A 24,984-nucleotide genomic window follows, 5' to 3' on the forward strand; every position below is an offset into this window, starting at 1 on the left:
TTTTTGGGGCAAAAAATTTCAAAATTTTTTTTGGCCTGAAAATTTCATAAAAAACGTCATAGTATAGTATGGAGTTTTTTTCGAACAAGAAATGTCAAAATTTTTTTTGACCTCAAAATGTCATAAAAAAACGTCATAGTATAGTAAGGCGTCAAAATCGGCCAAAAAAAGTCAAATTTTCTTTTAGACTTAAAATGTCATAAAAATGGTCATAGTAAGGCGTCAAAATCGGCCAAAAAAAGTCAAATTTTTTTTAGCCTCAAAATGTCATAAAACACGTCATAGTATAGTAAGGCGTCAAAATCGGCCAAAAAAAGTCATATTTTAGTAAGACCTCAAAATGTCATTAAAAGGTCATAGTATAGAAAGGCTTCAAAATATGCCAAAAAAGTCATATTTTAGTAAGACATCAAAACGTCATAAAAACAACATACGGCCGTAAGTAGAGCTGTGTTGATAAAATCGATTCTCAATTTATTTTCTAAAGATCGATTCGTACGTTTTTATGTACGAATTCGCGTCATCGAATTCACGCATGTGCACGTGGTGTGAAGTTACCAAAGAACATGGCGTCGGAAGGAAAACAGCTTACTGTCCCACGTAATTTAGTAATGCCCAAGTTTGCACTTTTTTATTTTTTACGTTAACTAAGCCTTTCTTTCTTTCCGACGAGGTTCATTGTTTTTTAGCTTCACACCACGCGCGCATGCGTGATTTCGATGACGCGATTTCGTACGTGAGCACATACGAATTGATCTTTTGAAAATAAATTGAGAATCGATTCAGAGTAGGAGAATCCATTTTATCAACACAGCTCTACTACTATTATGGCTGAACTTTCTCAAGCAGTTAAAGTAACATCAGACACAAAAGCTGGTTTGTGGTGCCCTCATACTAGACTGACTGATTATCTACACCAGAGGTGTCCAAACTGTTCCACAAAGGGCCGGTGTGGCTGCAGGTTTTTGTTCCAACCAAGCAGCAGCACACCAGACTTGACTCATTTAATCAACTGATCTCAGTCTTCAGACAGTTGATTGGTCAAACTGTGTGCTCTTCATTGGTTGGAACAAAAACCTGCAGCCACAACGGCCCTTTGTGGAACAGTTTGGACACCCCTGATCTACACATTTCCTGTTACAGTATCTACAGTGACACTTTCACTTGTTCTTTCTCTGTATCAGTAGAACAGATACGGCTGTATGGAGCAAAAACAAGAGAAAACATATCAGTCATAGATGTTCAGATAGCACGTTTTGTTTTTGCCTTCCACTACAGTGACCAGCTTATGTATGGCTGCCATGTGCAGTGATGAATATTCATCAAGCATCTAAAATACATTTGTTTAAAACTGTAAAAGCACTAATTATACCAGTAAAAAAATTAAGCTGCAGTGGTATATATGTATTTTATTTCATTCAGTCCTGAGTCATCGATCAGCAGGCTAAAAGTGCACATGAATAAACACAAAATGTTTTTTAACACTTTGACATATAATAGTTGGAAAAGCACTGGTCTAAGTATTAACATTAAGGATTGCTGTATTCACTTAGTTGTTCCAGTGCTAGGGTTCTGATAGTATTTGTGTTATTGTTGATACTATTATGAAGGCTATTATTGTATTCATGATGAATCATTGTTGATATAAATTGAAATGCATAGCCACCATACCTTCAGTTGTAATGTGTATAACATCTTAATGAAGACATTTCAAATAGCACTTTAGTCAAATATATGATCTCATTATCTAAGCACTCAATAGCTTCCAACGCCGTAGGACGCAGTTACACAATATCAACAAAAATCAATACTCATGTTTGTGCATGAGACCAACACAAGCAAAATCTGCAGATTTTCGGGACCCCTGTCTTTTGATTGGTGTCATTAGCGTCACTTGAATGGCCGTCCCATCAGTCCGTGTCCTTTAACACATTTATTTACGCATTCTGCGTTTCTGAATAGTCCTCACGTCGTCGTCTTCTTCTGTGCTTTTCCTACTGGGTCAGCGATGACAACGATCCCCCACGCAGCCAGGCCTGAGAGATACACAGGTGTGTGTTTATTTACAACAAACAAACAAAACAAAACAAAAACAAAATAAGTATTTGTAGCCCATAACTCACTTGCAGCAAATGTGATCTGTGCCACTGTGCCCATGGAGGTAGGTCCGCCTCGTCGCATCACTTTCCGGGCTGCCATGAAAACATAAACTCCAGACAGGATCAAACCACCGCCGGAGATGATCCGACAGCTCCAGCAGTTCTTAAACGTCTGGCTGGGTTTAGACTCGGGGGCACCTGCTCCTCCTGTTAGTGCCTCTGGTGCGGTTGACATTGTATTGCAGGTTGGGTGCTAATGCTAATACACCCACGGGTTAAAAACGTACGGAGACGTCAAAATGCGCGGACAGACAATCAGGGAAAAACTGTCTTTTTTCTGTTTGGAACTGTCCTTAAATGTTCAAACAATTGGTCCACGTGAAGGATAAATTTCCTACTAACGTGTATCACAAGTCCTTCTCATGCTGGATGTGAGGAAAGGTCAACTTTACAATGTGGTTCCGGGTTGTGCGCCTAATATTTCCTGACACTTATTTTCAAAATAAAAGTTTTGTTTACGTCTGGATGGCCCGTTGCCGCTATAATATTGTGGAAGCTGTTTACAGCGCAGTTCAAGGCATAAGGTACGACATGCTAATTGCCGTAAAAGCTACGAGCACGTGGATCAACATTTATACATTAAACACAACACTGTTTCGCAATGCCGGCTTCTTATCACCGTTAAACCAGAAAATCACTCAGCTGAGTCAGCTCGGTTCACCTGGACTTCTGATCTCTCGGGACCTGTGGTGCAACTAGTCAGTCTGTGTTACACCACTCACAATTCTCAGGGAAGAAACTATGTTTTTGTTAGTTTCCGCTTTGGTCATTTTTTCTTTAACATCGGTCGTTGGTCAAACCGAAGCCGTTACGGACACCTCGTATGTTGCTGCTGTTTACGAGCACCACGTAGTCCTGAACCCGGAGCCTCATGTCCCCCTATCCCGCCCTGCTGCCCTGCAACACATGCAGAAAAACCTGGATATCTACGAGGAGCAGGCTGCCCGGGCCGCCCAGCAGGTATACACAGAGAGAGTGTTGTAAATGTATGAATTCAGTCAAAGAAATAATATTATTTCAATAAATCTGTTAATCCTGTTCTGTCAGATAGGTAATCCAAAAATAAGGTAGCACATTCTGCCAGGTTTCCTCATATATATGTGTGTATATATGTATATGTATGTATGTATGTATGTATGTATGTGTATATATATATATATATATATATATATATATATATATATATATATATATATATATATATATATATATATATATACACACACACACACACACACACACACACACACACACACACACACTTGGATCATAACCTATACAGACTGATGAAATCTCCTGTCTCATCTCTACGCTCTGCCCTGATCCTCCCTCGGTTAGGGTGCACAGATCCTGGTGTTTCCGGAAGATGGTCTTCAGGGTTTCAACTTCAGCCGATCATCCATCTCTGGCTACCTAGAAACCATTCCTGACCCCGAGCAGGAGAACTGGAATCCCTGCACAGAGCCAGGCAGATACAACAATACTGAGGTGCACAATCATACTGTTAAGAGTTGATGTTGTCATTGAACAAGCATTCACACATAATACTGTGTTGTCGTGGGGACTGCCCTGACCTGGAAACACCACTAGGCTGCCCAGAGCAGCCTAGCTTGACTTACTTGACTATGGTTGCTTCATAGGTTCTCCAGAAGTTGAGCTGTATGGCACGTCGTCACAACCTCTATCTGGTGGCCAACATGGCTGACCTACAGCCTTGTCCCCTGAAGACCAGCCCTTCCTCCTCCTGTCCCTCTGATGGACACTGGCAGTTCAACACCAATGTAGTTTTCAGGTGCACTGTAACCTTAAAATAGAAGTAAGCTGATGACCACAAATACATAGTTTCTTAGTCTATGAGAACTATTCACAGTATTGTCTTTCATACAGGTCTAATGGCCAGTTGGTGGCGCGCTACCATAAGCAGAACCTGTACTTTGAGGAGGCCTTTGACACACCACCACAGCCTGAGATCATAACATTCGATACACCTTTTGCTGGGAGGTTTGGCCTCCTCACCTGCTTTGACATCCTCTTCCATGAGCCCACAGTTACCCTGGTGGAAAGGGTAGAAAAAATATACACACATGGCCACTAGGGGTGGTTATCGGTCCAATTTCCTGATTTGATTACGATTATTGAGGTCTCTATTCAATTACCAATCAATTATTGAGTTTCCATCTCCATTCAACAGTAACCCAAAAACGCTTTTAGCTCAGATCGAGCTGAATGGATTGGTTGGTTGCCGGGTTAATAGTTTTTCTTCGTCCATTTCACACGCTTCTCGCCTCGCTAGCATAGTAAGCTCGCTCGCTGGCTCTATTACAGGGTGTTTTGTTATGATTGTTAGTCAACAGCTCCGCCTTGCGGTTAAATCATGTATAACAGCCAGTAACTGGAGAGTCACTGCAGTGTATTACAAAAAAAAACAAAAAAAACAACTAAATCTTTGGAAATTTAATAATCGACTCATAATCGTCCATAATATAATCGCGCTTAATCAATAATCGATTTTTTTCACCACCCCGAATGGCCACAAAAAATTGTCTAGTTTGCTGCATTCGGTCTTCATCTCCTCTTAACATCTCTTTTTTTTTTGTACCTCTTTTAGGGGGTGCGTCAGCTGATCTTCCCCACAGCCTGGATGAACCAGCTTCCCCTGCTGGACACGATCCAGTTCCAGCGGGCGTTCAGCCTCGGCGCTAATGTAACCCTGTTAGCAGCCAACATTCGCTATGACAGACTGATCATGACAGGGAGTGGTATCTACACCCCTTTTTCTGCCACCTACCACCACGCCCACAAAGGCGATCCAGAGGAGGGCAAGTTGCTTGTGGCCAGGGTGCCGGTATTAGACCCTCAATGGGTGGGGCAGAGTGTGGCAATAGAGGAGGGGCTAGTTAGGGCGGAGTCCCCATCATCTATGGATACAGACTCTGGATACTGTCACCAAGAGAGTTGTTTTGATTCTTCTCATCCTGAAGCTGCCTCTTCAGTCTCTCCCTCCTCCGTCACCTTCATCTCATCCATGATGTACGACCCATTTACATTTGTCCTCCTGAACGACACACAGGGTGAACTTAGTGTGTGTGATGGCACTTTCTGCTGTCGCCTGCAGTACCGGCAGTTGCCACAGGGTAACAGTAAAGAGCTCTATGCGCTGGGAGCATTTGCTGGAACTCACACGGTGAACGGACGCTACGCCCTGCAGGTACGACAAGAGAAGAAACCTTGAATATTTAAAACATGTTAATGAGACACTTGTCACATTTATCCCATCTCTGTCTACAGGTGTGTGCATTAGTCCGCTGTGCAGGGCTTCAGGCCACTTCCTGTGGACAGGAAGTGGAAGAGGCTGAGACTAAAATGAACTTCTTGTTGGAGGGGAAGTTTGGGACCAGATACGTGTACCCATCAATTCTGGCGAGCCATCTGGTCCTGGAGCAGCCAGAGCATCTGGAGAAGACCGCGGATGGTAGAGTGACCATGGAACATTCAAACACGAGTGGTGGCCTCGTCACTGCCTGTCTGTATGAACGAATGTACCACCTGGACAATGAATGAACTGGACCTACAACGATTAGTCGATTGACAAAAAAATTAATCTGCAAAAATGCCAAAAATTTGCAGGTCTTGGCCTCTCCAATGTGAAGATTTGATGCTTGTCTTTGTCATATGTAATTGTAAACTGGATATCTTTTAGTTTTAGACTGTTGGTTGGACAATTTCTCACTTTCCTACCATTTTAAAGAGAAAACAGTAACGATAATGAAAAGTTAGTTGCAGCCCTAGAATGAATTGCTTTGGAAGAGATGTGTGCGTCAGGACAAAATATTAAATACATTTCAAAACTGATTTTAAAAAGTTAACTATGACAACTCAGCTGTTATGCATTTGTACTCTGTCATACGCAAACTGCATTAAATCAAAAACAAAAATCTTTATTCATTCATTACTTTATCTTTACAAACATTGCACCAAGTAGTATTCATTCTCTGCCTGAAAGTTGCTTGTTCCTAAAAAGGCAATATTTATTTATTTTTCTGTCTCACTCACTCACTCACTCTCACACACACACACACACACACACACACACACACACACACACACACAAACATACACACAGTCTCTCTTACACATATGCACAGTGTCACTTTCTCCTGTCTCCGGTACAGTACACAGACATTAAGTAGTTTACAGCATTGCAAGTTAAAAGTTCCTTGGGATGCTTATTTGCACCGTCAGTCAGCTGACTCCCGAACCAATCATACAGTAAATGGGTCTTACATCCACCTGCTGTCAGAATTGGCTCCCAAGGATTCAGCCTCCGCTCTGAATAAATTCATAGGATTCAATCGTGACTTCCTCTCCTAGGAATCATAAAGTGGTTCAAAATTAATGACGCAGCATCAGCAGTGAGAGCCATCAGCGTCTGCCCCAACAGCTTGAAGAAAAACTCTGAATTAAAACTTAAAAGTACAGAAGGAAAAACAGCTTATCAATCCCCTGGTCCCATAAGACTGTCCCTCTGTTTTTTTTCTTTGTTTTTTTTTTTCTTAGACAATCGTGCCTCTGAGCTTTTCTTCTAGTACTAGTTGAGGGAAAAACTATGAAAAGGCTTAAAACCACTCCAGGGTATCAGCAAAGAGAAGGAGCTGCATTTAAAAAGAAAAATTAAACTACTTTAAATTTAAAAAGACACTGGCCATGTTACTGACCATACAGTGATGCTGTCTGACAGAAATATAGTGTGTATTCACCTTATTCTATATTTTAGTACTTTATTTTCCACCCCATGGGTATACACCTTGAGGTGACAAACATCTGGTTTACAACAATTATTATTTAATTTGAAGAGGCTCATCTAAAAATAATCTGGCTTTATTTTCTCCCTCTTCCCTCTTTTGTTGTTCCTTGTCAGTGAACTATTAAGGCTCCTGAGTGGCTGACAAGCCTACGAGAATTGTGGGGCTCTGTCCGATTAGTCCTCAGTACGTCTCTGAATCGGAGTCGTTCAGTTCATCGTCCACAGAGACAGAGGACAGCGGGCGCTCCGGCCTGCAGTAGGAGGCATGGTCAGGCCTCAGAGGGGGTGGAGTGTCAAAGGCCACACCTTTGGATATGTGGTTGGTGGTGGGGTGGTGGTTGATGACTGTCTGAGTGAGGGAAAGCGCAGGTAAAGCTGCTATGGTGACCATGGGGGAGGTGGGCATCATGGAGTTGAGGATGAGGGCCAGGCAGTCCGCTACATCACGGTTGGGAGCGCACGCCAAAGCTGGAGTGTAACCTAGGAACAAGAAGAGCAAAGAAGAAAAGAAAAACGTATCATTTCCCTCTAGATCTGCATGTGTGCAAAGTGAGTGTGTGTGCTAAATCAGTGACATGGCCGCTGACCGTTCTCGTCCACTGCTAACACACTGGCTCCTTTCCCCAGCAGCTCCTGGACCACCACCGTCAAACCCTTTCTGGCTGCTACATGCAGGGGCCTGCGGGAGGGTACAGTGAGATGCACTGTTAAAACAGATCCAGAGTGAATTTAGTGGGTTTTCCTGCTGCACCCTGGGAGTACTACATACGTCTGGAGAGCAGCATTGGTGCAGTTGATGAGGTTCCTGTTGTTGATCTTCTCCAGGATCAACAAGGCACTCGTCTCATGACCCTGAGAGGAACAGACAGTGATCAACAGAGAAAAAAAAGTATAATCCTAGATTATCCTATTGTTGTCCAATCACCAAGTCACCGCTTTCACCCTGTTACAGTCAATATTTCTTAAATTCAAGAGATCCCCATAAAGGGTAACCTTCTTTTAGACTACCCCCCTCCAAATCCTGAATGGCGGCGTGTCTCATTTCTCAGCGTCACATTGAGACACGCCTCCGTTCAGGAAATCCATTCCACATTTTGTAAGCCAGTTAGCAGAGCAGCCGGCAGGGAATCACTTGTGGAGTCATTTCAGCAGACAACATTAAAGCACAGACATGGTTCAGGGATCGGAAATCTCGGCAGGTTGAATTATGTTGGTATCTGAACCCGAGACCGATACCGGATCGGATCAGCCCCATCCCTAATCCATAATTCTCCATGACCAGTTCATTAAAAAAACACTTCCTGCCCCTGTGGGTGGTTGTTACCTTGCTGCAAGCCAGATGTAATGCTGTGTTCCTGTCTGTATCCTGCAGCGTCAAGTCTGCTTTAGCGCTGCTCACCAACACCTCTGGAACACATGCATGGAGATGATTACATGTCAGAGGTTTAGAAATCAAACGCCAGCAGTGATACCTGTGTGTCAGTAAGCGTACTGACCCACGGCATTGGTCTGTCCGTTTAGAGCTGCCATCATCAGCGGTGTCCTGCGGTCTTTCGTGTCGACTACGTTCGCCTGAGCTCCGTGGCTCAGAAGGAGGGAAATGCACTCCACGTGGTCGGTAAAAGCTGCAGCGTGAAGGGGGGTCCTGCATTGACACAAACGCAAGTAACGTTACGCTAACAGAGCTTGTGCTCACGTTGTTTATAGAAATATGATGTAATTTGCACCTCTTACCTGCCCTTAGAGTCGGTGGTGTTGACGATACTTGTACCCAGGGAGTCAATTAACATCTCAGCCACTCCGTCGTTGTCGCTCATACTGAAACGCACAACACACACTGTCACATACGCTTACACCAGTGTCCATCTACATTAAAACGGAGTGTGCAGACACTGTCTTACACGGCACAGTGCAGTGGACTGAATGAGTTGCCCTTAGTCTTCCTGATCACTTCCTGGTCTAACAACACCTCCACACATGCATCATAACCTAGAGAGACAGAGAAAGTTGACAGAAGTCAAAAAGGAAAAGCAGGTGTAAATGCTGCTTTGCTGTGGCCTCATACAGGACACAGTTGTTAACTGTGTCTCTCCAGTGCTCCATGCTATGTCCCAGTACCGTTGTAGCAGGCCCAGTGCAGTGGTGTGTAGCCCTGGTTGTCAGTGAGGTGTGTGTCAGTGTGTGAGGCACTGGTGGCCTGCAGTAGAGCACCCAGGGCACCCACACGGCCACAAGCGGACGCCAGGTGAAGAGGGGAGCGGCCCCGGATGTCCCTCACACACACACTGGCCCCTCGCTGGAGGAGGGCCTCCACACACTCCTCCTGGCCTGTCACTGCCTGTGTGAAAATTAATAAAAGGGGAAAAAATTAGAAATTAAAATATAAATGAATATATATTCTAAGTTGTAACGTTAGTAGGTGTGTGTGACTGTCTCACCCCTCGGTGTAGTGCCGTCCTCCCCCAGCGGTCCTGATTCTCTACACTGGCTCCTTGACTGAGCAGAGAGTACACACAGTCGGTGTGTCCGTTCAGCACTGCCAACATCAGAGGAGTCCTGAAAATGGTGTGGAAATATGACAAAAACCTGTTATTTTAGTGTTCAGGTGAAACTAGTTAAAATAGTCTACTCACACAAACTAGTAGCATAGTAAACTTAAAGTCTCAAACCTAAGCCTTTCTGTCTATGCACACACATACACACTCACTGTCCACTGGTGTCTTGTACGTCCACATTTATGCGTTGGTCGTTGTTGCTCATGAGCAGGCGCAGGCACTCTGGGTGGCCATTCATAGCTACGGCAGACAGACACACACATGCACACATGCTGGGGCATAACTTATTGTTTTAAAGCAACAACATTTTTTCCATTTTACTGCTAATATGTATACCTGCAGCGTGTATGGCTGTCTTTTTGTGTGTGTAGTCATGGGTCATGGGTGAGGCGCCGTGGTGCAGCAGCAAGGAGACACACTCTTGATAACCCCTGGAACAAGCCAGGCTGAGGGGGGTCCGGCCCTCTGGGCTGCGAACGTCCACATCCAGCAGGGATGACAAGAGGACCTCTAATGCTCCACAGTGTCCATGGTAAGCCTGGATGAATGACAGACACGCACAGCAACATGCTTTTTATTTAAAAGCAACGCTATTGTAACTTGTCAAAGGTAGACAAGGCAGAGACGGTGAAATCCTGGGTGTGAGAGAGAAACAATGAAAAATCTTTGAACTAACCGCCAGATGCAGTGGACTGACAGGGGCCTGGCTCTCTGAGTCACTCAGGATGTCTGTTCCTGATGTTTCCATTAACTGAAATAGAGATGGTTCACATATTACTCATTACAGATTCAGGCGTGCACATATGGTAGCTCAGTGCCTCATTACTGCGGCTCCGAAATGAAGCCATGGTCAGGCTGCTCTGTGTGCTCCAAATTTACCGAGAGACAGTAGGATGCAGCCGCACAGGAGACTTTGCAAATGTGTGTACCACAAAGAGTTTAAGGTTAAACAAGTATTTCTTTTCTGAAATGCATATAACCTGGACCTGCCATTTATTATCCAAACAATAACAAGACAGCGGAGGTTTCACAGTGAAGTGGAGCTTTCTCCAACAGAGGGAGCTACTTACAAAGAATGAGTGAGTGAGATTTCTTACCACATCGAGAGGCGTCTCACTTGCCATCTAAAAGAAACAGAAAATGATTGTTTAGGATAGTGTGACAAGTGTATTTCTCAGAGTTTTCCCACTAGTTTAACATATGAAGATTTAATCTGCATAACTGTTCAGGTTTTCTGACCCTGTGTAGGACATGCAACATATTTTCCCTCAGTGTGGCAGCTGTACACACCAATTCCAGGCAGAGTGTGCGTCCATAGGCTGAGGCATAATGCACTGCGCTGTAACCCTGTTTGTCTCTCACTGCTGGATCAGCGTCGTTCCTCAACAGGTACTCCACACACCTGACAAACACAAAAGAGAGAGATTTTTTTTTTTTTTTAAACAAAAGCCTTTGTCTGACAGTGAGGACTCTTTGGTGCTCAGCTATAAATTACATCAGTTATACACAGAGTAGGACTTACTTTCCATCAGTGTCAGCAGCAGCAGCGTAGTGCAGGGGGCTGCAGCCTCTCTGGTCCAGCTCATTAATGCTTGCCCCGGAGCCCACCAAGGCAAACACACACTGGTAGTTACAGTTAGCTGATGCATAGTGTAATGGAGTCCTGGGATGGTGAGAGAATCAGTGTTATTTATGCCAGGGAGGACTTCATGCTCTCCCACTGCTTGCCAAAGTGGTTTTTTGTATTCAGCCCTAATTTTATTTCCATTCCTACTGAATAAAAGTACACGCCTGGCTCACCTTCCAAAGTTGTCTTTCCTGTTAAAATCTGCTCCTATGTTTAAGAGCAGGTTCAGACACTCCAGGTTCCTGGACAGAGAGACAGGTTTAACAGTGATGTTTTGTTCACTTGCCAATCTGTTGTAATCAAGTGCTCAGATAGAATGGGAGTACGAGATTTATGTTTGTAAATACTGTTTAATAAGGAAACGGAAAAACAGATAGAGGACCAGAAATTAAAGAAAGGTAAGTCAGTAAGCAAGAGTGATGACTCACCCTCCAGCTGCAGCAGCATGTAGACAGGTCCTTCCAAAGTCGTCAGGGGTGTCTATGTCAAACCCTGCGCAAATATGCAATCAGCATCAATTTGGATGGAAAGTAGGTGATTCCATCCGCAAGAATGGTGTCAGCATGAATGTACCTGAGGACAGCAGCTTCCTGCAGCAATCTGAGAAGCCGCTGAGAGCTGCCAGGTGTAGAGGGAACATCCCGTGAATGCCTCTTCTGAAGAGATAAAAGGCATAGAAGACAAGTCGTTACAGGACATGAAGGGGAAAGGTGTGAGAGCGTGGGTGCATTTTTGAAGACGGAAAGAAAACAAAGAGGCTGAAAAAATGTTTAACCATCTCCAGTCATCAAATTGTTCCTTTTTTATCGATTAAATTCAGAGTGAAGGTCGGCAGATGGTTGAATGTCAATTGTTACTAACTTGGCGGCGCTGGCCCCGTGTTTGATGAGTGCTGTGATGATGAGCTCGTGGCCATAGCGGGCAGCGATGTGAAGGGCGGTGTTTCGGCTCTTGTCCTCACAATCAATCTCAGCTCCTACACACACATAAATAAAAAGGTATACGTGTATATTTACATTAAGCAACACAAGACAGAAAAGAAATGAATCCAGATCATTTTTGCGTACTGTGCAACATGCAGTACCACGTTTACAGTTTTAATTCAGGCATGAAGCAGACCGCACACCGTAGGGACTCTCTCACCATTTTGAATGAGGGCCTGAGAGCAGGAGAACCTTCCATGGGTAGCTGCCATGTGGAGGGGAGTCTTCCCATCCTTACTCTGGACAGATGGAGGGAGAGACAAGGACACACCAAGAGGATGATTGTGATTTTCTGAATAAAACTTATATATATGTGTTGCAGTAGAGTGCCAGCATGGGCAGCTAACTCAACTGTGAGTCTAATACTGTACTGTTATAAAGCTTTGAATGAACACAAGCCATCTTAAACCCCTTGTGGACCACACACACACACACACAGACACCCACCCACACACATATTCCCTGAGCAGCTTGCAGCCTCGGGGAGCCACCCTCTCCCCCCTCCATCTTCCATATGGCCTTACATCTTGAGGCTGTGGGAACCTAATATCAGTTTCCATCACTGCTACCAAAGTGTTCACAACACTGTCATTTCAGCTTTCTACTAGATGCTGAGCAGCGTACACACTGGTAAAAGCTGAGGACAGAGGCTCTTTTTCATTATGTTAAAACACTCACTTCTGCTGTATCCATATAAAGTTAACACTAGTTCTCAGCTAAATGTGTACGTTTCAGTGTTTGTGTGAAAGTGCATCTGCGTATGAACACACCCGCATGTTGATGTGAGCTCCGTGGGCTAACAGCTGCTCCTGGCATAGCGCCCCCTGGCGTGAGGAGGAGGCAAAGTGGAGAGCGGAAAACCCTCTCTCATTCACCTGAAGCAAGGTATAAATTTCACAATTAAAAACACACACAGTGACCATGAATGTACTATCTCACACAGAGAGACGCATACACACCTGGTTGACACTGGACCCTGCCTCGATGAGCTCACTGACCACCACATCCTGTCCGTTGTAACAGGCCAAATGGAGTGGGGTGTTGCCATAGGCGTTCGCCTCGTTCACCTACGCAAAGAGAGAATTTGTATTTGTGTTTTTGTTTTTTTCATGGTGTATTTCAAACCGCTTATGTATGTACAGTTAAAGATTTAGCAAGGTTCAGGGATCTGGGCACATTATATTCATATTAAGAACTTTGCTACAGCGCATGTGTACTGACATGGACACCCAGGCTCAGCAGGTAGTGCACTGTGCTGCTCATGCCACTGGAGGCGGCTGCATGGAGCGGGGTGTAGGCCTTCTTGTCCTTGCAGTCCACCTCAGCTCCACTGGCCACCAATAACTTCACCACCTCAAGGTGACCTGAAACAGAGGAAAGAGAGTAAGATAAGTGAGCTTGGTCGAGAAACTCCAGGCCATTCCACCCTGTTCCATTTTTTCGAACTGACAACTAGAAACACATAATACCCATGTAGGCCGCCCAGTGGATGGCTCTCCTGTCCTTTTTGTCAAATGCGTTAATGTTGGCTCCTCTGGAGAGCAGCAACTTCACCATCTGACACACAAAAGCAAATTAAATAGGTGCCGATGTATGCTTGTCTGTGTGTATAAGAGAAAAACAAAACCAACCTCTACATGTCCACTGAAGGCAGCGTGGTGCAGGGCAGTGCGTCCCGCCCGGTCAGACACATTGACGTTGCTTAGCAGCGGGACCAAAGCCTCTGCACAGCGTACTGCCTTGTTGCTAGCTGCTACATGGAGCGGCGTCTGCCAGTTCTTGTCCCGAGCATTGACATCTGCACTGTGCTTCAGCAACACTGCCACTGCATCCTGGACGGAGAGGGTTCGTGGGTCAGACTGTGCCAACAGAGAGCCTGTTTCCTGATGGAATATTTTCTCTCAGCATGCTAAAAAAAAGTGCAGGCCAGTGTGTGCAGGTGGCTGTGTGTGGGAGGTTATAAAAGTCCTTGCTATTCTTAGGGGGGCTTTCATGCCGACAATGGCACTGAGGAGGAACACCGCTAGGGGCTGCGTTAGTGTGGGCATGTTGCTCAGGAACAGGAACAATAAGTAAAGACATTTTGAAGGCTTATCAAACACCAACATACTGGTTACGTCAAGTTGACCCTTTAAGGCCAGATTGTTTAATTCTGTAAAATTTATCACATCAGCAGTATTTTTCTCCTGGTACAAGTGCTTCCAGTTCTAATATCATTGGGAAAGTCCCCTTAGAGGGGCTGAATCTTAAACAGGGATATGAAAAGCAGATGTATGAAAAGCAGAAATAATTAATTGTCAGACTGCGTTTCATTACTGGTGACAGAGAAGATGTCACACTAGTCACATTAGTGTGTGTGTGTGTGTGTGTGTTTGTGTAATGTGTTACCTCACTACAAGAGGCGACAGCTCGGTGAAGAGGAGTCAACCACTTGTTATCTTTGGCATTAACTCGGGCTCCTTGGATGAAAGGAGGAGAGTGTGTGTGTGTGTGAGAGAGAGAGATAGAGAGAGAGAGAGAGAGAGAGAGAGAGAGACACAGAGAGAGAGAAGGAGGGAGGGAGGGAGAGATGTCAGACAAATGCCAACAGTAGCAGATACAGCAAAGACAAACATGCTGAAAACCTAGAAAAATGTCTTATTATTAAAAGACACACTGAAGGCCCAAGACACCTAAATGAGAGTAAAGAGTAAAAACAGCCAACTAAAAGATTTATATGTGACTTATGGGAAGAGAGTCTTGTGAGCCAATAGTGGCAAGAAGATATAAAACTCCCATGATCCTCACTGGCACAGCTTGGGGGTTAAAATAGCCCTGAAGCTGCACCTGTTGCTAGCTCTTCACAATATTGAGAAACACCGGACACACAAATACACAGCCTTTCCACTCTACCCATATGTTACGACAGAGTTGGCCCCACTTCCTGACCTGCTCAGCTGACTTCACAGAAAGCCAAGCCGGCACAGACCCTATCAAATGATTGATAAATCACAAGAAATGTCACCAGTGACCAAGAGAGCAGAGAGCAGACACACGGACATGGAAACTGATGAGGGAACAACATGTGAGGATGAGAGAGATGAGGCAGTGGCTTTGAGAAGTTAAGGAAAAGCATAAAGTTGGATAGACAGAGGATAAGGTAAACTGATAGGAAACAAGTAAGTAAAATGAAAGGTAACATGACACTGATGAAATCTATTAAACCTGCTTTGGCACTGAGACTTTAAAAAATGGATAATTATCACATTTACAATTTGGTTTCTCCTTTCAAGATTTCTGTTCTGACACAGCTGACAGCATCTTTAAATGAGGTGAAAAACTCATTACTTTAGTTCCAAGCTCAAATAATTCAGAGTATTTATTGGAACAAGCTGCTCTGCACTGGCGACAAATGAAATTATTTCAAGATAATCTCACCGATGAAGATAAAAAGATTTTAAAACTCAAGCATATAATAAATGACCTGTAAACACAACACTGTAGTATGAGTATGGTAATTAACAAATGCTTAAATGCACAAAAGAATTAATAAAACATAAACAAATGTAGGAGAGGTAATATGGAGGCACAGATGGAACACATAATGTGGTTGCTGACAGGCAGTGTGTGGATAGATGAGTAAGCTTTCCAGTGGAGGTGGACGGATATTAGTTGGAAATGAAATCGAAAGGAGGGCACAGCAGATTGATATATTGTAGCTAGCAAAGTTGGGCTGTTGTGTTTACCTGAGAGGATGAGCAGCTCAATGATCTCAGCGTCTCCCAGGTAGGCTGCAGCATGCAGAGGCGTCCGCTTCTCATTGTCCTGACAGGAAACCAAAGAAAACACAAATTAAACTAGGGCGTCTTTTCTGTTTTTCATACACACACACACGCACACGTCATGAATGGGTGAAAGCATACATCACATGCCCCAAACAAAATCCATAGACCTCACACTATTGCAGACCACAAGAAACTTGAGACTAGAGCCACAAGGGGGGAAATGTACATCATCAGTTCACTTGTATTCTTTACTTTGCTCCATCACTCCCTGATACTGCACCCCCCACCTCTCTCTCCCAGTGCAGTAGAGAGCAATCAGCAGAGTGGGGCTATAAACAAATGTCACGTGACTTGCAATAGGCCTGGGCCAGTGTTGCTGACTCCAGGAAGACTCAGTGTGATGACCCCAGCATTATAGAGCCACAGAAGGACAGAAGCACAGAGACAAAAAAACGAGGAACAGAGAACAATGGTATGTAAACTGAGGAAATATATTCAAAAAGACTCTGGAGACAGAGAGATAAAGTGATGGGAGAAAAAAAAAAGAGAGTGATATCAGGTGAAGGTTATGTCCTTAAACCACTGGAGAGATAGAGTGTTAGGAACAGTTCATGCGTTCTGCCCTGGTTGACAGCTATATAAAATGGGAAAGGTAAGAAGCTGCCAGAAGGCACTCTCAGTCAGTCAATCGATCGATAACCACCCAGATCAATTGTAGCCTGCTGGCTGACTGCTGCTCCCCTTGGTGTTGTTTGTACGTCATGGTGTGTGTGTGTGTGTGTGTGTGCGCGTGTGTGTGTGTGTGCGCGTGCATGCGTGTGTGTGTCGATGCAGCCAAACACACAGGCGTGCAATCAGAACAAAAACTATCTATTGGATTAAAATCTGGGGAAATGGCAAGAACAGCGTGACTTACCTGAATGTTGACATCCTCTTTCTTGAATATGAGGGAGCGAACTTCATCTGGGTCCACGTTGAAGATAGCTTTTAACAGAGACGGCTACAGAGATGAAAAGAAAAAAAAAGAAAAAGACGAGAAATTGCTGATGCACACTACTACATCCCTGATTTGCAAGGCAGTAATTTTCTAAGTTGACAACTGTGTTATCAGTGAGAGTTATGAGAGTTACAAATGGGAGAGTCTCACACACCGATGCTATAATCCCAAGCTGGGAGAGAGCCATAGGTCACAAATGGCTGTATATCACACATTTGTTTATGACAGTAGCAGCTGCAGCATCCGGCACATAAACACACGCATGCATGCACACGCCGTTACATAAACGTCTGAGTCTGTCTGAGCAGGGCTGAAGCTGTGCTCTTTTGCCACGTGGTGCGAGGCCACTTGATAAGAATGTAAACAGCAAATGTAAAAGACGACTAGAATGTGGGAAAAAAAATGACAGGCTACGCAAAAATACCACAGCATTTCCTCTTCTCTACAACTAGTTATTAGGGCAATTCAAACAAGTTACACAAGGTATTTATGTTCCTGAGAAGTCAAATTTCCACAGAAGAGGAAAGCTGCAAAGGAATGACAGGTGCAAAACACCCTGGGCACACCTCTTGTACCACGTCTGACTTTAGTTGAATCTACACAAATGTGTGTGTGTTAATGTAAACAGTTGGCATGAGCACATGGTGCCGCCTGATACTGAGTAGGATTTGTAAAAAGTGTTGCTCAGCGGTCAGCATAAACCTTCAAGAGGTACTGGTGCATAGGCAACAGCATGAGTCCATTCAAATTAAAGGTTAAGGGAAGTAACCCTATATTAAGCTCACAAATCAATTCTGGATACTGGGTTCAAAATGCAGTTCTCTCATGATGCTTTTATACTCATGGATTATTTATTGTCTCTGTGGCTTTAATTTTATCTTGGATAACAAGACCTTGATTCTACAAACCAAAGAGAAACTAACTCGTCTACAACTGAGCAACATTTTTGCCTGCATTTTGTATTTTTTTCTCACATCATCTTAAAGGACACATAATACATAAACATTTTGTTACACAGCTGATATTTGGTAGTACATTATGTTTACAAGTTTTGGTCACTGAGTGATTTTATCCTGTTTATAATGACACTACTCTCTCTACTCCACTACCTGATAATTATAGCTAGCTGTTTTGTTGTTTCAATATGTTTTAGTCTAAGGTTTTTAAATGGGGATGTTGATCATACACAATTTACTGTAAGTAGTGCCTTCTGGTGTGTGCTGCAACATTAATGAAATTGACAAACTAAACGAACATAAGAACACTGATACGATGATGCAGATTTGGGGGGTGTCCTAACTGCCTTTCCCTATTTTGCAACATACCAAGTGTATGAAGTCCATTGAAATACTGTGTCTGTCTCATTGATAAACTTTTTTCTCATATGCACCCTTCCCTGTTTCCCAGCAAGGTAAAGTGAGATTGAAGTTATGCCATTCAGTACTATATAAGCACTATGATGTGAACCTGCCAGATACTCCCAGCCTCTCTCTGTTCCCCATCCCTCTCTCATTTCGTCCCAACTAAAAATAAGTGGGGCTGTCAGGCATGTCGGCATCTGTCTCATGCCCATTACACTGATGAGCAGTGAAACTATGTCAAAGATCGGAGAAAGCAGACACGGACAAAGAGAGCAAACCCTGTCATCAGAGCCGGCACATCCTCTCTAGTGTTCCTTCCTCTCAATGTACACTTCAAAGAGCAGCCTTCGTAGAATGAAAAGAGTTATTACCATGTTTCAAATGCTAGGCTTGCCCTTTATTCAGCCAACACTGGAAACTACAAAGGCCTAGGCTTTGCTGATAATCTATACAAACCAGCAGTCGTCTCATGTGGCACAGCTATATTGGTGATTATATTGGTGCTATATTTAGCACTGGATGACATGTGTTGGTAGTGCATTGTATTTTCATGCAATGGGACGTGTGACTATGTACTTCAGCACATCCTTAAACTTCAGAGTAGCTATCAGAAGTGAAGCGGCCTGTTTGAAATCCCACTGAATGCTGTCATTTACACAAAAATTATACAGAGACCTTGAACGTGGCAAAACCTCAGCTGAAAACAAAGATTCAGCAAACTCTAATTCAACAGAGAACCAAACAGAAGAGCCCATCTCACCTTGTCATCCTGAGTAGCAGACCTTCGAGAGGCATGATGGGATCTGCGGTCTGGGGATGATTTGGGCCGAGGAGGTGGGGGTGAAGAAGAGGACTCATCCTCCTCCACCTCCTCCAGCACCACGATACATACACGGCTAGCGCGCTCTGACCGCATCAGGAACAAACACTCACGCACACCAACACAATCACTCACACACTCACACACACACACACACACATAAATACACTGTGTTCCCTCTTACATACGTGCACAATTCAGGAGCACAAAGGTCAGCAATAAATCCCAAAAACAGAGTAATTTCCTCGGAAACAAACACTGTACATCTTCATGTAAAATCCAAAGTGAAATTCAGCTCTGTCCTCTATCTGTCAGTGTTGCTTTGCTGCATGTCTGCTCTCCTCCTCTCTCCTCTCTCTAACCCACACTCGCACTCTCTGTGAGCAGCAGTAGCGGAGACAGCAGGGAATTCCTCTGCATAATGGTGGCGGTAAGCGGCATGCGGCAGAATGAGCTTGGGCTTCCTAGCAGCACACAGGAAGCTACATATCCTCACTGCTGCGCTGCAGCCAGGAACACACACATACACACACACACACACACACAAAGACCCTGTGATTAGCGAGGATGGGGGCCGTAGCACCCAATGTATGTGTGGGTATGCATCGCTCCTTTCAGGCAGACTGCTGAAGCCAGCTCTTTCAAAAGGAGAGGGAGAGGAGGGGGAGGGGTGAGAGAGGTAGAGGGAGAGAGAGAGAGAGAGAGAGAGAGAGAGAGAGGGAAGGGGAGGTGTAATTGTAGGCAGGTACCTAGAGCCCTACAACACACAAAGAAACCTGAAGATGAACTGAGTGAAGGACAAAGAGGGGGCACAGGACAGCAATAGTTGTCAACTGGATAGAGAAAGTCGACCACAAAACATGATCACTGAATAAAAGAAACAGAAATAGAGAGAGGACAGTTAAATACAATAAGGGAATAACATTAAAAGGAAATGCCAGACCAAAGGATAGTTAAGACACTATTTTAATGCCTAATTGTTTTCAAGCCCCTTTGTGGATAGTACTAATCCATGAGTCCCCCAGAGTTCATGGGTGGAAGAGAAGAGAGAGCGGTGTGCTATCACAGTTTTAAGTGTAACAACAAAAGTGACAGTGGAATGGCGGTTTTATAGTAGAGAATGAAGCGCAGCGCTATTGATCCTTTATTGAAAACTCTGCTATATTCAGCAACCAAAGCATTTGGTATGTTGACAGATTCAGCACTTTCTGTATGTCTGCATATTTACGACTGCATCGTGATTTTCTGATCCTTGTTTTATGGATTCAGTGCTAATCCTCTTAACAAAGCTCTGCTCTTTGCTACCGAACATTAAATTAATGATGGGAAAAGGTCAAGGCTTTGAAGCTCTCCTTATATGCTATTGAATGACCAAGACTGAAACAATCTAAAAAACTGTAACCCACACAGAACGGTACAAACAAAACCACATGCACTACAATGTTGTGTTGTTTTGAGAATAAGCTTTTAGTGGTCTGCATCTTCATAAAGTTGGGACTAAAACAGAAGTGGCCTTTCCTTCTGAATGTGAGAGAATAAAAGAAAATGGATACCAGATCTGCGTGTGCGTTCTACTATCCCCTTTGGTGTATCGGTGGCATAGCTTCAAAACTCCCCATCTCCTCATTATAAAACTGGAACAAACTGGCTTTGCCAGAGAATGTGAGGGTAGCTAACAAGACCAGTCTGTATGTGCATGTCTGTGTGTGTGTGTCTCGGTCTCCTTCATATTCAACACAGATCCTAAAAAGAGCAATCTTGCCAAGCCGCACAACCCCATTAACTCAGAGGGAGGGACGGAGCGAAGGAGGGCGAATGAGAGAGAGAGATTCATTTGGATGGAGGCTTTCTGCAGGCCTAAATTTTGAGTCTAATGGACTTACCATTTATGAACTTAAAAGGAAACACAGCTACAATCTTTCTGTTCCTACAGCGATCGAACTGACATTACAGAGTTGCATTAAATGCACGAATATAACAAAGATATAAAAATATCTATCTTTTCATATTATGCTATACTGTTTATTTCGCTGTGCCACAAATCACACTCTTTGCAGCCATATTTTTAATCATTTGGACAACACATTACAATCTCCCACACAGCATAAATGCATGCTGGAAATCTGCATGAAGGCAGCACAAACAAACAGGAGAGTGAACGTGACACAGGAGGCCGGTCTGAGTCCTCCTCCTTTCTGAGCACTTGTGCCTAAAAGAGGGGCTACTTGTGTCGCACAGACGTGGTTGGTTATGAAAAGTCTGACATGGACCAGAAAACTCTGCTTTGCAAATCATGCCACAGACCAGTTCCCACAACAGAGCCAAACACCACTAACTTCTTTCAAAACCTGCAGAGGAATCACGTCAAACAGTATGGAGAAAGTCAACAGAAGAGAGCCACAGAAGTACAGTCGAGTGCTCAAAACAAATCCCAGACTCAGATGTTGCAAGAGGCTTTTGCTCGCGGCACAACATATGGCATGAAATCACGAAGGTGGAAGGAGATAGCGGCTGCCATTGCAGCTTACATCTGTAAGGACATGGCTCCAATTTACACCGTCAAGATGCAGGGGTTTTGTGAGTTGGTGCTAACACTCGACCTAAGGTACACAATGCCAAGTTGAAAATACTTCCAGTCAAGTTGACTCATTTATATCAAGGGAGTCAGGCCACAGTGCATGAGGAAATTCACATTTATTTATTCACTGAATTTACGGGAAAAAAAACCCCTGAAAAATCAAATCTGTAATGTGTTGGACATGTTTTCATGAGGCAGGCAGAGATCAAACGCCTGCCGCATTCATGCTGAGCTGGTGCTCCCATAACAATGGGACCCTTGGAAAAGCTAGCAGAAGGCGAACCCGATCTCACCACATCAACAAGAGGACGCAGGAACAATATTATCACAAATACGCACAATCAAGAAACAGAGCAACCTGCGAGCTTCATCTCGTGAGTGAGAGATCCAACGTGACAGCGTGCATGTGTGAGCTAAACTATGCAGGCTTGTGCTGACCTCTGCTTTGACCCTGCGACAGGGATGCACTCTGTGTAATGTAATCCCAGTCCAGACACACAAAGGCCAGCATGTGCGGGTGTGTGCGTGTCCGGGGATGCATACTCGCAGAGACAGCAGCAATGAAGATGCTGACATCCAGAGATTTCAAAGCTTTTAAAGATCAGAGAGGGTGATCTGTAGTAAAGCTTTTCTGTCATGACATTACAGGTATGGTATGTACAGTCTGACCACCACAACATGCCATCCATTAAATGCTTGAACTGAGGATGGGTGAACAATAAATGGATCAGTCATATCCAAACAATGTATTCATTATATTGTTGTCTATTTGCTTAGCCACAGAATGGCATTTGTTATTACCTTTAATTAATATTTTAAATCAATTTTAGAGATCTCTGATGACCATGTGTTATGTATCCTGATGATGGCCTGAGCTACTGAGTCTGTCTACTAGTGAAGCCACAGTCATGATGATTCATTTTATGGATAAGCCAGACAGTAAAAAATTGGGACGTATAGGGACCACTTCACTTGAGCACTAACGCAAACAAGATGTTACATGATGCTTAAAAGTTCTTTGGAAAGCATCCATTAACAGCAAAATGCTGACGTATGCATCGTGGACACATCTGAAAAGCTCCTGGGGAAGTAAACACACAAGACTGCAACACTCTCTCTTGTAAGCCTGGCCTTCTGTTTTCATTGTGTGTGTTCTCTTAAATGCCTTTTCCATCTCTCTCCTCAGGCCTGACCTAACCTGATTAGGACACTGTGGTATCCTCCTAAGAATTAGTGCACCATCTAGAGGACAAACAGGACCCTTTGCCTAAAGTGACACTCACTCCTGTCTCCAGCCAGTGTGACTATTTTTGTCCCTTTGTCCATTTCTCTGTCAGCAAGCACGACAGAGAACAATGGAGAATAGAGAGGGGGGATCTAATCACACACTCTTCCGTTTGTTGCATGCCTGTTGCCTGCCCGGAAGACTGGTCAGTCCAGGACAGGCCACAGAGCCGCACAATCATTGACCCACTTTGATTGAAGTTTGACCAAACACCAGTTACAAAATATTATCTTATTATAAGCATTTAGGCCACTTCTGAACCAAAGTATAATAGGATTTCTAAGCACTTGCCAACCATAATTACTCCCACTTGTACAACTTAGAATTCTTTTGATTATGAACTTATAATTATTCAATTAATCAAAAATCAGAGAGAAGGAAAAAGATGTTTAAAAGCTGAATCCAATGAATATTTAGTATTTTTATTTGATGGTTTAATGATTCATAATTTCAAAGATTTTCTGTGGATTGAAACACATATTGTAAACACATAAACAAACTGTTAGGATTTAACTATTGTGTTTATTTTCTTTGCATGCAACACACAAACTCACCCCGATGTGATTAGCTACACTTAACAAAGCGGGTCATATGTGTGCCTATGAGTCTAATGTCCACTACAATGCCCTGGGTATCACTGCTTTTAGCTCCAAAGAGTGTTCACAAGAGCTGGTTTGAGCCTGTGGATAGTGTCTGATTCATGAACTCAGCTGGAGACTTCGGAGCCAACACCACCTGCTATTTTAGTCTGACAGCCTTTCTTATCTGCGGCAACAGGTGACTGTCCACAGCTGCCCCGGAGAGACTGTGCCGGGGGCTGAGCTAGACAGCTGACAAAGCAGGCTCCTAGGGTAGAAAATCATCGGCCTGCAGTCAGTTAATTCGTCAATACGAAATCCGATTCAAGATAATACGCTGTACTAACTTTACGCTAATGTCCTCACAATGGAGAGTGGTACTACATGCGTTCACGTTTCTAACTAACACTGGCAGAACAAGGGGAGTTAGCCGCCCTGTTTCCCTCGTAGCTATCCAGCTGTGTTCACCAGTCCATCACCACCAGAAACAGAAACAAACGGAAACGATCGGGAAAAAACACACAGAAGAAAACCGACAAACGACCGTTTTAGCGCTGATCTGACACGAAACTGCCCGTTGTTTCGGAACTAAGTTAACGTACGGCAACGGGTGACGTGACGTTACCACGGTCCTTACGTTAACTGGTTTTCTGTTTACTGGTTACAGTTAGCTAGTTAGCTAACACGTCAGATGTCAGTAGACTTAACAGCAAGAGCGACAGCAAACCTAAGCACCATTAGCTTAGCAACGGGACCTTTACATTTTCATTTAGTTACCAGACTAGTTTAAGGTACCAAATAAACTTGGCTGTTTAATGTTAGTAAAGTTAAGCTACCGCTGAAATGACCGGTTAATGTGACATGGTGTTGACTATAAATACTCCAGCAAACTGGAGTCAAATATTGACGAGAAGTGAAAATAAATGTTAGCTAGCTACGTAGACAAGGTTACCTGGTCTTGTATCTTCAAAACAGCCATGTTCCCCGTTTATAACCAAAAGGAGACAGTAACTGGCCCGGGAGCTACTGTAAATTAACCCGGGGGTGAACTCAATGAGGACAGACTCTCCAGAGTGGAGTCAAACGGCGCTGCTTCCCCCGTCTTCTTCCTTCCTTCCTGCCATGGACACACTCACCGCATCATGGGACAGAAATGTCAAAACGGGAAAGTTGAGACAAAAAAGCACACAGGACTCAACAAACTGCACTCAGCATAATCCCCAGCTGACGCGCGGGAGGGACAGTCCATTCAACTGCAATAATTATTGCAGTTGAGTTAAGTCCACAAATTCCCAATATTTTCATTGACATTTAACCATTAGACCCGTAATACTCTTGTATGGACTTAACATAAGTTTGTCCAGCTTTACAGAAATTCCAGCAGAATTTTATTCCCCGTAACTCACACTGCAGTTGTTCTTAAAGGGATTACCCAGAAAAGGGATTCACTTGAAAGTATCACATTGGAAGTAC

The 24,984-nt window shown here is 43.8% G+C and overlaps 3 protein-coding genes across 4 annotated transcripts; 1 reads left to right on the forward strand and 2 right to left on the reverse strand.

Moving 5' to 3' along the window:
* Window positions 1-1,312: 1,312 nt before the first annotated feature.
* Window positions 1,313-2,535, reverse strand: dmac1 (distal membrane arm assembly component 1). The gene is made up of 2 exons (XM_041054065.1): window positions 2,124-2,535; window positions 1,313-2,036 (listed from the first exon to the last, which is right to left on the reverse strand). The coding sequence occupies exons 1-2, from the start codon at window positions 2,332-2,334 to the stop codon at window positions 1,966-1,968; spliced, it is 282 nt and encodes a 93-aa protein (XP_040909999.1). The 5' UTR covers window positions 2,335-2,535; the 3' UTR covers window positions 1,313-1,965.
* Window positions 2,536-2,626: 91 nt separating this feature from the next.
* On the forward strand, window positions 2,627-5,926 carry btd (biotinidase). Its single transcript, XM_041054060.1, has 6 exons — window positions 2,627-3,119; window positions 3,498-3,647; window positions 3,800-3,951; window positions 4,047-4,224; window positions 4,768-5,367; window positions 5,448-5,926. Exons 1-6 carry the CDS (start codon window positions 2,901-2,903, stop codon window positions 5,718-5,720), a joined length of 1,572 nt encoding a protein of 523 aa, XP_040909994.1. The 5' UTR covers window positions 2,627-2,900; the 3' UTR covers window positions 5,721-5,926.
* A 155-nt stretch (window positions 5,927-6,081) lies between these two features.
* Window positions 6,082-24,621, reverse strand: LOC121192381 (serine/threonine-protein phosphatase 6 regulatory ankyrin repeat subunit A). 2 transcript variants are annotated; one of them, XM_041054059.1, is made up of 29 exons: window positions 24,464-24,621; window positions 16,809-16,892; window positions 15,854-15,932; window positions 14,517-14,587; window positions 13,760-13,960; window positions 13,598-13,685; window positions 13,350-13,492; window positions 13,088-13,195; window positions 12,899-13,003; window positions 12,289-12,367; window positions 12,007-12,121; window positions 11,719-11,801; window positions 11,574-11,637; window positions 11,319-11,387; window positions 11,041-11,181; window positions 10,809-10,920; window positions 10,616-10,642; window positions 10,195-10,269; window positions 9,855-10,056; window positions 9,671-9,758; window positions 9,402-9,519; window positions 9,082-9,301; window positions 8,865-8,952; window positions 8,698-8,781; window positions 8,460-8,608; window positions 8,288-8,370; window positions 7,733-7,815; window positions 7,551-7,642; window positions 6,082-7,443 (listed from the first exon to the last, which is right to left on the reverse strand). In XM_041054059.1, exons 1-29 carry the CDS (start codon window positions 24,488-24,490, stop codon window positions 7,145-7,147), a joined length of 3,177 nt encoding a protein of 1,058 aa, XP_040909993.1. In that variant the 5' UTR covers window positions 24,491-24,621; the 3' UTR covers window positions 6,082-7,144. The 2 variants fall into 2 exon arrangements, with proteins under 2 accessions (XP_040909993.1, XP_040909992.1); XM_041054058.1 differs by lacking the exon at window positions 24,464-24,621 and adding an exon at window positions 19,011-19,732.
* Window positions 24,622-24,984: the final 363 nt, after the last annotated feature.

This window comes from Toxotes jaculatrix, chromosome 13, assembly GCF_017976425.1.
Source record: "Toxotes jaculatrix isolate fToxJac2 chromosome 13, fToxJac2.pri, whole genome shotgun sequence".
Lineage (NCBI taxonomy): Eukaryota > Metazoa > Chordata > Actinopteri > Toxotidae > Toxotes > Toxotes jaculatrix.